The sequence below is a fragment of the Gymnoscopelus braueri genome, assembly GCF_963280865.1.
Source record: "Gymnoscopelus braueri genome assembly, chromosome: 13".
Taxonomy (NCBI): Eukaryota; Metazoa; Chordata; class Actinopteri; order Myctophiformes; family Myctophidae; genus Gymnoscopelus; species Gymnoscopelus braueri.
Genome location: NC_137615.1, coordinates 32719158 through 32732230, shown reverse-complemented (window position 1 = coordinate 32732230; position 13073 = coordinate 32719158). Strand labels below are relative to the sequence as shown.

Sequence of the window (13073 nt, the reverse complement as noted above, 5' to 3'; positions counted from 1 at the left end):
CACTGGGCTGACTCAATGTTTTTTCACTCTCAGAGTTAAAATATGATTTCACTGTGTACCTGTTGAATACAGATATGAGTTTATGGTTTTATTATTTGTTTTTAAAACCACTACACGGTAAAGTACCACATTCTTAGATCCTCTCTGTGAGTGTGTGATTTTTAATTACTGATCTGACTTTTCTTCATTAAAAGCACTCAAGATGTGTTGTTTTCCAAGGTTCTGGACCATGATAAAAATGAAACATTGCCACATATCTACTCACGTTTCAGCCAAGCTCCTTGTGCCAGCTGTGCTCTCAGCCAGAGAGAGAATCACAGCAGCCTAAAGTACTTTGGACTGTTGCTGTTCATCTTCACTGACACATGAAAACATGTATTAAGAAATGTGTTCACTCACTCGGTGGTTCTAAAAGTGGTCCTTTAGAGGCTTCCAGGGGGTCCCCAACAAAATGAGGAACAGTTTAACCACTTCAGCACTGTTTCAAAAATAGTCTCTATATAGCTCACAACATGTCCAAGACCTGTGTTGAGCTTGTAGATCAGTTATGTTTGCTATTTTAGGGCAGGATTCCTTTGACATACACAAAATAGTGACTCCAGGTTGAAAGTGGTTAATTTCACTATAATTTCACCAGAGAAGATCCAATGAGAGAATATACTGTGTCAGAATGACTATTCAGATCATGTGTTTCTCTCTCCCCACCTATAGACAGTAAAATTCTGTACTTCTAATCTAACAACTAAGATCATCTTCTCTTATGGGGGTCCCTATGGCACCACATCTTTTCAAATGGTGTGCTTAATACTGTATGTGTTCATTTGGGGGTCCTTGACATGAAAATGTTTGAGAACCACTGCACCCATAAGGTTGGTGGTGCCTTGCATGGTTTCCTCCGTTAAGTGCTATAAGGAGAAAAGGTGCTACATACGTAAATGCATATGTTTATTTACCATTTCATGCAAACTTACACACACACACTCACACTTCCCTTTATACTTTTCTGGGTCCTCAGTTGTTAATCAGAAGCCAGTCTGTTGGGGTACGTACGACGTACGTACATGTATGTGTTACATACGTATGTGTTGAGGTGAACGTGTCAGCAGCTACCCTGAGGAAAGGTGATGATAAGGAGGCGTCAGGCATGTTACTATCTCTGCTATGATTATTTCCAGCATTTTCTTGCTGGAAGCACTCTCATTATCATTAGGGAAAGGCATGGCAGGCAGATAGGTGTTTATATAAGTGTTTTGCGTGCATGAGCGCATGAGTGTGTGCATGTGTGAATCATTCCACGCAGGGGCGTCACAGGGGGGGTGTAAGTGGGACTGAGTTACTAGGGCCACCCCCCCAAAAAAAAAAAAAAAAAAAAAAAGTATTATTTTTGTATTTTTTAAAGAAAAAAAATCATAGGGGGGCCCACAGTGAATCTTTGACCCCAGGGCCCAGAATTTGGTGCTACGCCCCTGATTCCACGTGAATGAACAAAGTAAAGCGGCACAGAGATGGGTAGAAATACACGATTGCGTATTGCTTAATGTATGCTCTGTAAGACGAAGTAGCCTAAACAAAATAGGCTGATGTTGCTCACTGGGCAAAAAAAGAACACTGTCAAGATTATAATTAGGTTGTGATAGGGGGAACAGAGGGGAGATGAGGAGAGTGATATAAAAGGGGAAAGGAAACGGGAGACAAAGAGGTCGGGGTTGTGGAGGGATGGAGGAATGACTGAAACTCAACTGCCATGGTTTAACGTCTCCCGAAGAAAAGGTGTGTGTGTGTGTGTGTGCGTGTGCGTGTGCGTGTGCGTGTGCGTGTGCGTGTGCGTGTGTGTGCGTGTGCGTGTGTGTGTGTGTGTGTGTGTGAAGACTATCCATAAGCTTTATGTGTTCTGCAGGCTCAGTAAGTTAATCAGAAACATTCACGGTAAATGTTAATGTTTGCTCCTCTTTAAGCATTCATAGAAATAATTATCCAAGCTATCCTCTTGCCAACGCTTCTATCGTACAGCAATATCGGTTTGTAGCAGTTCCTTCTGAGTCATTCTGTCACTTTGTCCCTCTGAGTCACTGAGTGTTAATTTGAGTATAACATAGAGGTGAATACAGTGTGCACTGAATAAGAGACTCACTAATTGCATGTTTTAATTTGATTGGGAAGTGTGAATGTTTGGACGCCATAAAGACTATAGCCTTCACTGCGGTGAGGACTAATGGGGATCCGTAATGAACAATAAACAGCACAAGTGCAAGTAATGTAGCACAGCAAAATCCTCTGTGCTAATTTAACTAACTAGATTTTCAGGCCGCTATGCAGCCTGAAAGATCCAGTCCTATGTTGCACTGATCAGAGCAATGATCACCAAGTTATGGCCATTTGAAATGTTAGACACTGCTGTAACACTGCCGTAGTGCTCCATTGTCATGGTAGACCCCTGGACAGCATGTGTGCCATGTTTGGTGGCGATTGGAGCAATGGTGTGCCTGAGGCCCCCGGCGGCCCCTGACGTGGCCCTTAGTATGACTATTTGCATGGCTGACCCCGAAACAATGTTTGTGCCAAGTTTGGTGCGGATGGAGCACCAAAGCAAGGATACGATGAGCGTTCAAATTCACCCTTCGGGTCCATTTTCACTATAGAGTTAAACCCTGAGGATTTCGGTGTACAGATGTGTACAGCTCAAATGCACGATGCATTTTGGAGGAAGGTGTGAAGTACCTTTGATCGTCTCTCCATTATTAGTGCTATTGCAAAGGCTTGCTGAAAAGCCACTCGGCACGTGTGTCCCGCTCTACGCGTCGCTTGGGAACACAGTGGTCTAATTACCGACCAATGGTCAAACGCGCATCACCTCCCTCCACACTCCACCCTAGTTACACAAACCTATTGGTCGTGACCACAACATTCAGGCTTAAGTACACCTATCTGATTTCATCCTTCATGGCCCCGAGAGAACTCAGAAAGGTCAGCAGTGTTGTCAAGTTGCCATCAAATGAAAAAAGCAAGTCAAATTTCACCAATTTTAAATAAGGTAATTGACACACACCACAAATGCCACAAAATAAGATAGGCTAACTAAATGTGAACTTGTGGTAACACTTTCGAAGAAGCCCATGCTATAGGCCTAATGCATCATAAACATACTGATTGTATGATAATCTGCAATTATATACGGTAATTATAGTTATAGATATGATACACAAATACTCCTAAACAACAATCTTAACAGATTATAAAGCATTTGACTTATGGCTTGATTTAAGGTCAAGTATAGATGCATTAGAATCTTCTTATAAGACTATAGTTATAGTTATATATGCACCCATACTCATAATGTTAATTAACACTCAAGTTTTACTGCATGTGTACAGCTTTTATGACTATTTCCCCACCGTTATTTTACACCCTTGACATATAGCCAGCTATATTCTGGCACATGAAAGCATTTGATTTTCATAAATATTTTCTGTCTTTCTTTCTTTCTTTCTTAGATTTGGAGGCCTTGTCTTTATCTATTCAGAGAGGAAAGCCTACAAGGCCATAGGCGGTTAAAGATGGTAAACGGATGAGCAGCATTTGAGTCACACACACCAGGCTCTAACTTTAGAGTGCATCCACAATGATCCACGCCAGATTCCATACAATTTGGATCCAATGACTTTCACGGACTGGTTCTTCACCAGGTTCACTGTGACCTTAAAGTTTCTGTTGGGTGTCTAGACTGTGACCACCTGGTAGGGGGCATTTGGTGTATTTGGCAGTGATGGTGAGTTTCCGTGGTCGGAAAATACGAGTCCAACAAATCTCAATATGCACGTTGTTGGATTGTGCCATGTTTCAAACACTATACCTCCTTTTATAGTTACCATGGTGTTGTGAGGTTTCCTGTTCATGGGTTCTTGTTTTCCTTCTCCTTTCGATTGGTCCTGGACCTATTAAAGTTTAACAGCTAAGTGGGCTGTAAATTAACCTAGAATGTAAAGACCTGAAGACTCTTGTCTAGACCAATTATAGCCAAGCTCTCTCACAGGCAAAAGGGTGCATGTGTGCAGGATTCATTTGTGCGTGTCCATGCGATTAGCCTACCTGTGCTCACAAAAGAAAGTAATATTTTGACTTTTTGGAACAATGTTGACCAAACGTCAACATGTGCCTTGAAGGGGGGGCAAAAAAGTCACAATATTACTTTTGGAGATTATATTATTTACGATTCTGTCCCTATCGGGACATAACTCGGACGCCCCTGAGTCAGCTCAAGCGGACTTCGCAGCGGTTGGCACGGCGACTCGCTTGCTTTAGCTCGCTCGTTGGCTCAAGTCCGCTTGAGATGGCGTGGCTCTGTCGTTTTAAGTATTTTGTTGTCGGATAGTCAAAAATGCTGAGAACTGGATTTCCGCATTGGCTAATGCGGAAATCCCTAGAATTGCCTTATTTGCCCCCTACTTCAAGGCACATGTTGACGTTTGGTCACTAAGTCACGATATGCCTTGAGGGGAGTGAGACAATGTTGACCTGTGCATGCGTGCACGCGGGCGTGAGAGGAATAGAGAGAAAACATCTGTCTCTGGGAAGAATAGTGGGTGTAGTGTAGCTCCACACAAACGCTTCTGTTTGCATGCATACAAGAGTGCGACTGCGCCCCCCTCAGCCCATGATACAAACTCAACGACTTGCTCCTGTGTGAATTCATCTGTTCATGATATGCTGTAGTGAAATATATAACACTAAGTTGTACTACTGTGCCATGGTATTAGCTCTGTTTCTAGATGAATTACAGAAGTATACAAGCAGGGGAAGTTGAAATCTAAGGACGATTAATATGGCCTACAAAACATTCATTAGCCTTTTAATGATAATACTTTTTTTTAAAAATCCATTTCATATCTCAACACAACGCTCATTCTCTTCTTGTTCTGTTCCGTGCTGACGCAATTAAAGAACAGCTGTAGAAACTGAAATGATGATGTCCTGTCTGGTCTGGTCCTGCTCAGTGGTGTAAACTAAGTAGGCTACATTTACTCAAGTACTGTACTTAAACTTACACTTTTGAGGAATTGGGGTAATTCCAATTTTCAATACTTTTACTTCTACTCCAGTACAGCTCAGAGACAAATATTGTACTTTTGCTCCACTGCAATTATTTGAACATTTTATATTACTAGTTACTTTGAAGATTTTGATTATTATTACAAAACATACATTACCCACTTCAGCCCTATATAGCCTACATTTCGGCCATTTGAAAATAGCCGATCTACAAGCTCACAATGCGCATTGTGAGCTTATAGATCTGCTATTTTCAAAAGATTTCTATACATTTTATAAAACTTGTGAAATGGGACATTCTGCATAATGAGTAGTACTGTTGGTGTTGGTACCTTTAAGTAGCCTACATTTTGATACCAATACTTTTGTACTTTTACTCAAGTACATTTTTAATTCTGGACTTGTAACAGAGTATTTCTACATTGCTATTGATACTTTTACTTAAGTAAAACAAATTGAGTACTTCTTCCACCACTGTGGTCAGTGGTCCCGCACCCCAAACCAGTGCGTCAAGCATGACGCGGCGGAGGGGCGGGGCCAGCGCTGCACATAAATAGCCATCCTTCTCCCTCCTGGGTTTCAAAGATCAACAGCTCAAAACGACCAGCAGCCTATCCAGCATCCTAAAGGGGTTTATTGCTCAGCCCCAACTACTATCTCTGGGTGCAACTCCTGCAAACATGATAAAGAAAATGTCACCATCAGACAACGAGTTCAATATCCCGGCCAAAAATTGCCACAGGATGGTGATTTTGGGCTCCACCAAAGTCGGCAAGACAGCCATCATCTCTCGGTTTCTGAACGAGGGGTTTGAGGACCAATACACGCCGACTATTGAGGACTTTCACAGGAAATTCTACAGCATCAGAGGAGACGTGTACCAGCTGGACATCCTGGACACCTCGGGAAATCACCCGTTCCCTGCTATGAGGAGATTATCCATTCTTACTGGTGAGTTGATTTTAAGTGATCATAATGTTTAATTGTGCACAATTAACCACTTAAACCCCAGCACCGGTATGGTGGGGAAAGCTTAAAAAATAGCTGTTTACCGGTTACCCATATGGGGTTTAAGTGGTTAATATCTCCAGTAAAACCAACGGATGCAATTGTTTTTTTGTGCGTAAAACCACGCGTGCAAGTCAGCTAAATATGTCTTATCTTGTGTTTCCCAGGTGATGTGTTCATCCTGGTGTTCAGCCTGGACAACAGAGACTCCTTCCAGGAGGTGCAGCGCCTCAAACGTCAGATCTACGAGACCAAGTCGTGTCTGAAAAACAAAACCAAGGAGAACGTGGACGTCCCGCTCGTGATCTGCGGCAACAAGTGCGACCGGGACTTTTACCGCGAGGTGCAGGAGGAGGAGATCGAGCAGCTGGTCGCGGGAGACGAGCAGCCGTGCGCGTACTATGAGATCTCGGCGAAGAGGAACACTAACGTGGACCAGATGTTTCAGACGCTCTTCACCATGGCCAAGCTCCCCAACGAAATGAGCCCCGATCGCCACCGCAAAGTGTCCGTGCAGTTCTGCGAGGTTCTGCACAGAAAGTCCTTCAGGGGCAAGAAGCTCAAAGACGGCGACGCGTTTGGGATCGTGGCGCCCTTCGCACGGAGACCAAGCGTGCACAGTGACTTGATGTACATAAAAGAGAAAGCCATCGGGGGCAGCCAGGCTAAGGAGAAGGGGTGCGTCATTTGCTGAGGACTTGTTGCCTTTTAAATGACACTTCTTTATTGCCAACAGCGGCGTTCAGCCGTTCTTCACCCAGCAGCCTAAAACAGGGAGAATCAACCCAGTAATCGGGGATGGAACGCCTCATGCAGCAGTGACTGCTGCGTGCTCCATATGGCACTGAGGACCATGGACAGAGGACTTGAGACTGATGAGAGTGCTATCCCTGTACCCATGCGTGTATGTGGCTTCAGGTTCAGTTCAGAATACAGATGTTCTGAACAGCAGCTGTAAAATCTGCCTCTACTGACAATGTATTGGCCTACTGAGCTTAACAAGTGCGTGTCACTTGCCAGAAAATTGTTTACATTTTGGTATTTTTTTAAACAGAATATAACTTTAATGTGTGTTGCATTATGAACAAAATGTATTCAGAATGTATATTTATTCATTTGTCAGTGTCTACTTTTGCATAAAAAAAATCTATGGAGAAAATAAATATGGTTACAAAAATATTTGTCATGCTTCTGCCGTCCTCTTTCCAAGTACAAATTCTGACTTAAACAGCACATTTCATTTATGTCATTGCTCCCCACTTTCATCCAACAGCAAACCCTAATGTTGAAATAATGAACACCTCCATTTGCAGACTTACCCACAAACATCAAAAGGGATAGGCTATAATATTGGGAGACATTGTTGCTCTGCAATAGGATAATCCAATTATTCAAATGATGAATGAAATATCTAAAGCACACCCTTGCTTCATCAAGTATAACAGGTCTCATTAACTCAAGTTACTATTGCCTTCTTTGGACAATAGTTTTCTGAGGGGAGAATGCATCTAGTGCACAGTCTAAGAGTGACTGTTGGATTCTTCATGAGTCTAAAAAAATCTACTGGAAAAAATAGAATAATGAGATTCATGTTAGCAAAAGCACATCAGGTTCACACCGAAACAGCAGAATAATGGATAGTAATGCTATAATACATACAGCTGTACCAGTCAGTGGTGGAAAAGGTACTAAATGTTTTACTTAAGTAAAAGTATCAATACCATCATGTAGAAATACTCTTTAACAAGTAAAAGTCCAGTATTCAAAATTTACTTGAGTAAAAGTACAGAAGTATTGTCTGACTAGTAACTAAAGTTTTCAAATAATAGTTGAGTAAAAGTACAATATTTGCAGTATACAGTATAAGTACAAGTACTGCAAATTGGAAATACTCCAGTAAAGTAAAAAATACCTCAAAATTGTACTTAAGTACAGTACATGAGTAAATGTACTTAGCTATTTTACACCACTGGAACAATCAAATATTTGACAAAAGAAAAGTAGGCTATCGTGTCCATTTCGAGTTCATAAAAGGTATGCCAGTCCCTTTATCAATACTTCATTTATTACAAAATATATACAAAATGGGAAATCACTGAAATATTCATAGAAACAATTGTAACACACATTTCATTTTCATGACAGAACACAGAAAAGCTATTAACCGAAACTCAATGTGCTTAAACGTTCTTCCGTACTCGTTCAATCACATATTCAGTTAGTCCAGTCCATTGTCAAGATCACATTATCCCTTGCATTTACAAGTTGAATATCTCCCAAGTGTCTCTTGTATATTTTCTGCAGCAAAGCCTAATTCATGCGCCGAAAATAGCAGACCTACAAGCTCACTCGCGTCCCGTGACACGTTGTGAGCTTGTAGGTCGGCCATCTCCTGTGCGTTGACACCCCTGGGCGACGAAGTCGGGATTAACCCATTGATACCTGGAACGCTTCTGTGTCACTTTAGATGCCTTTGGCTATTCAAAAATAGCAGATATACAAGCTCATATCGCGGCACCGAGTGCCGCGATATGAACTTGTAGATCTGCTATTTTTGAAAAATCGAGGAAAAAAAATTTGGGTTTTTCTTTCAAATTTTGTTTAGGATTTAGAAGACATTTCTAGAATCTTCTCAGGTCTTAATGGGTTAACTGGTTCGTGATGCTTTTTTCGCGACGTCAAACATACATAATGTCTCAGGCAGTATCTGGTTCATGACGCCTTGGGGACGTCGAACATACATAAGCTCTTGTATTTCTGTAGCAGCTGGTTCTTGGTGCGGACCTGCTCCCTCAGGGCGGCCAGCTGCTGCTGCTGCTCCGCCGGGCTGGTGTCCACCCCCGGCATGTTGTTGATCAGCTCCCGGGACTCCTGGAGCTTGGTTTTCAACTTGGCCAGCTCTTCATGTACATACTGGCTGTCCTTGTCCATGCTTAAGATGAATGGAGAAAGACGAGATTAGGGGCGCAACCGTTGATCAAACTAATCCATTTGAGTCATTTTAGTATTATAAAATAATGTGTTAAAGGGGTAGTTCACCCCCAAAATAACTTTTTTTCTATTGATTCCTCACCACCTGGAGCCTTGAATTCATAGATATTTTTTTAGTTTTTGTCACATTCCTAAGCCAATAATTTGATTTTAATAAATTTGTCCCCATTGATTCCGGTAGGAGACACAAATGCATTTGTGTCTCCTACCGTAATCAATGGGGACAAATTTATTATAATCAAATAATAAAGGAAGGAATGCGACAAAAACAAAAAAATATCCATGAATTCAAGGCTCCATGGGGTGAGTAATCAATAGAAAAAAAGTTATTTTGGGGGTGAACTACCCCTTTAATCTAGCAATAGAATACATGTTCCATTGCTTAAAGGACAACTTTGTTTTCTTTTACAACCAAGGTTTATGTTTTAGCTTGTAATTAAAGTAAATAAAAGATCTATGTTATTTATTTATTTTCATTTGCTGCTTTCTATAGTTTTTAGCAATTTTCGTGATTTTTTTTTTACAGTGGGCACGAGCATTCGGGCAGGTGGCTAAATATGCCCCGGCGATTTCTTTATTATTATTTACAGTAGCTCTTCTAACCCCCAACAATCTGGCCATCAAAGACCACAGGACCTTTTTTATTGTGTAAAAAACACATTTAGCCACGGAATGCCCCCGCCCACTGTAAAAAAAACTATAGAAAGCAGTAAATGAAAAAAACATGTAACACTCATCTTTTATTTACTTTAATTACAAGTTGTCCCTTAAATTGTTAACTCATGTTCAGAAGCAATAAAACCCTATTGTCAAGGATATTTCATTAAAGCAAACGTTGAAAGTCTTAATATGCAATTTCTTCAACTGGTGAGTATGATATAATGATTGCCCTGAAAAATGACCGTCATATCATCATGACAGTGATGGATGAATTCAACCTGGTGTTTGCACTCTCCCTTTTTGGTCCGTACATCTACATAAACGTTTAGATGTCAAATATAAAGTGCTGACCCCATGGCTACGGATGTTACAATTATGTACGGGCCCTCAGAAGTACCCGTATCTTCCGCATTGTTCAATAAAACGCATTTTAATTCGATAGGTGGCCATTTTCTCCATATCCTCTCAACTACGCGACCCTATCGGTTTGGAGGTGTACTGCACTATGACTATGAGAAAATGGCCAGCGATCGAATTAAAATGCTTTTTATTGAACAATACGGAAAATACGGTTACTTCTGAGGGCCCGTACACAATAGTAACATCCGTGGCCATGGGGTAAGCACTTTATATTTTAAATCCGAGCGTTAAAGTAGTAAATGGAGAAAGCGCAAACACCAGGTTGAAGTTCATCCACGACGGTCGTGTGATCCATGGCTAGATGGAATGGCAGAATAAACTGAAACACCATCATTCTGCATATTGTGCCAATTGTTAAGGAAACCCGGGCGCTAGTGTGGAGACTCCTTTCATAAGGTTTCACAAATCACAGGAAAAGAACAATTCGGTCGTGAGATGTGTTTTCCCTGTGAGCTAACTAACAAGTTAGCGAGCTTAGCATCTCCAGCTTCGATGGAAGAAACACACAACCATACGTTTAGAATGCAACCTTTCCAATAAAGATAGAGGCGTATATGTGCGTATACTTACCATTTAATAATATCATGAACCAACGGCAGCAGTGAGTGATCAGGGCTCTCCTTTTCTTGCTTTGGTTGGGCCACAGCCATCATGCTATTCTCTCTCTCAAGAGTCCAGATGCAATAATAGCGCGCCGCATGTGATCTACGTCATAATCAGTGTATGTTGCCAGATTGTGCGAGAGAAATAAGCAACCAGGTCTATGAAAACAAGGCCAAAAGAAGCAACTAGGCCAAGTTTTACAACTTTAGATCAGCTATTTTCAAAACAATCTTGAACATTTTGGAATGTTTTTAATATTTTCATATGGGGGTTCCTAGGACAAATACATATTAATTTGGAGGGTCCTTGCCATGAAAATGTTTGAGAACCACTGGTTTAAACAACATTATGAAATACGCCCAAATAACTAACTACACTTTAGAAACAAGCCCAAAAAAACGCAACCTCCAACTACAAATATTTACAAGCAACTTTACAGAAAAAGAAGCCCAAAGTGGCTTATAATAAGCGGACATGGCAACACTAGTCATCATGTTCTCCTGCTGCTATGTCGCATATAATATGCGTCATCAAGGAACAGTTGACTGGTTCTAAAGTGGGGGTCCGTGGTCCCTGAGGGGCTCCAGGGGGTCCCCAGCAAAACGAGGAACATTTTTTTTAACACTTCAGCACTGTTTTATTAGGAAAATAGCTGATCTACAAGCTCACAACGCATCACTGTGAGCTTGTGGAAATCTTTTCATATAGGGGTCTGCAGCCAATTATGTGGGGCCCGGGTCCTTGACATGAAAATGTTTGAAAAGACGTGTTCACTGTTGATCAATACAATTTCAATGTGTTAGGCTATTCAGTTTGTGAAAGTGGTCTTCTGTTGGAGAAACACCTGATCTCACTGAACCCAGTTTCGGCACAAAAATGGGGTCAAATTCGTTCTACTGCTATGCCGCCAGAATGTGGAATGTCAGGGACCCAGTCACCCAAACTTTTAGAAGACCTGTGATGTCATGCTATGCTTGTTGTTTGTGTTTTTTTTTTCTATTAATTTGGTCATTAAGGTCCACAGAATGAGAGGCCTGCTCTGCCGGAAACATTGCGAAAGCAAATTATGGCCATTTTTTTATAATGAAGCCGTTATTTTTTGTCTGTGTGTCTGTGAACTAGGTTTTTTTTCTTAAAGTCCTCAGTAGTTTGTGTAGGCTGTCAAATAAATGCTTCCCAGATACACAGAACACATGAACAACACCAAGTCAAGAAAAAACTCACAAAACCTTTCCAAATGATTCATAGCCAGTTTTTGTACCAAAAAAATCACCAGTTTTTTTGCATTTTCCCAATATGTTCATCTTTACTTCAATAGTTTCAACTTTGCCATGGGTTATGACATCAGCCAATGTGTCATTATTTCAGCAATATTTATAGTAATTCCACAGAAAATATTATTAAAATCAATCCCAAAACAAAGGATTTGTGGTGACTTTATTACCCTTATGCTCCAAGAGACAAAAAAAAAGCCTGTACCCCCCAAAATAAAACTTTCAAGTATTTTTGATGTCCTTCCTTGTCACTCCTAAATCATAGCATCCTCAATTCTTATTATTTAGCTTTTTACCCATTTTCTCCCCAATTTAGTTGTTATGCCAATTGATTCCTCCCCTCACATTTCTGTCTTGTTACTGCTGTTGTATCCAACTGACTCACCTGCCAGTGAGAATCCCCCACCAGGAGGACATAGAGTATTTGTCCTACTCCTCCCGCCCAACACTCCCTGCTGACAGGTGCCGCCCTCAGCCCGTAGGATTAAGCGCAGTGCCAATTATCACCCTCCCCTATTTAGCCAAAGCACAGGCAAAGGAGAGCTATAGAGCTAAACTGGAGAACTGTCTGCAGGAGAATAATACCAGGGAAGTGTGGGGAGGTTACAGGAAGATCACTGGGTACGGCTCTGCTGCTAACACAGCTGTGACAGGGACAGGGGAGCTGGCAAACGAGATGAACCGTTTTTTCAACCGGTTCGACGGGGAGGGAGTACCTGTTTGTGTTCAACAAGCAGCAGCTGGGTCGACCGCGAGCAGGAGCAATGGTGACCTCAGCAGCAATGGTGACCTCTGCACCTTCCTCTCCTCTGATCCTCACCAACAAGCAAGTGAGGCATCAGCTCGCCCGACCAACACCAGGAAAGCAGTGGGACCAGATAACATCAACTCTGGTGCTAAAGGTGTGTGCCGAGCAGCTAGCTCTTCCCCTCACGCAGCTCTTCAGCCTCTCCCTGAAGACGGTGCCACAGCTATGGAAGTCCTCCTGCATTGTCCCGGTGCCTACGTAGAAAAGTCGTCCATCGGTCCTCAATGATTACAGACCAGTTGCCTTGACATCACAGGTCATGA

General features: G+C 41.7%; 2 protein-coding genes across 2 annotated transcripts; one reads left to right on the top strand and one right to left on the bottom strand.

Annotated features, from left to right (window-relative positions):
* Positions 1 to 5655: 5655 nt before the first annotated feature.
* Positions 5656 to 7014, top strand: LOC308098926 (dexamethasone-induced Ras-related protein 1-like). The gene is made up of 2 exons (XM_080447399.1): positions 5656 to 5997; positions 6222 to 7014. The coding sequence occupies exons 1-2, from the start codon at positions 5727 to 5729 to the stop codon at positions 6746 to 6748; spliced, it is 798 nt and encodes a 265-aa protein (XP_080303525.1). The 5' UTR covers positions 5656 to 5726; the 3' UTR covers positions 6749 to 7014.
* Positions 7015 to 8097: 1083 nt separating this feature from the next.
* Positions 8098 to 10812, bottom strand: med9 (mediator complex subunit 9). Its single transcript, XM_080446864.1, has 3 exons — positions 10696 to 10812; positions 8707 to 8986; positions 8098 to 8486 (listed from the first exon to the last, which is right to left on the bottom strand). The coding sequence occupies exons 1-2, from the start codon at positions 10776 to 10778 to the stop codon at positions 8767 to 8769; spliced, it is 303 nt and encodes a 100-aa protein (XP_080302990.1). The 5' UTR covers positions 10779 to 10812; the 3' UTR covers positions 8098 to 8486; positions 8707 to 8766.
* Between the last annotated feature and the right edge of the window lie 2261 nt (positions 10813 to 13073).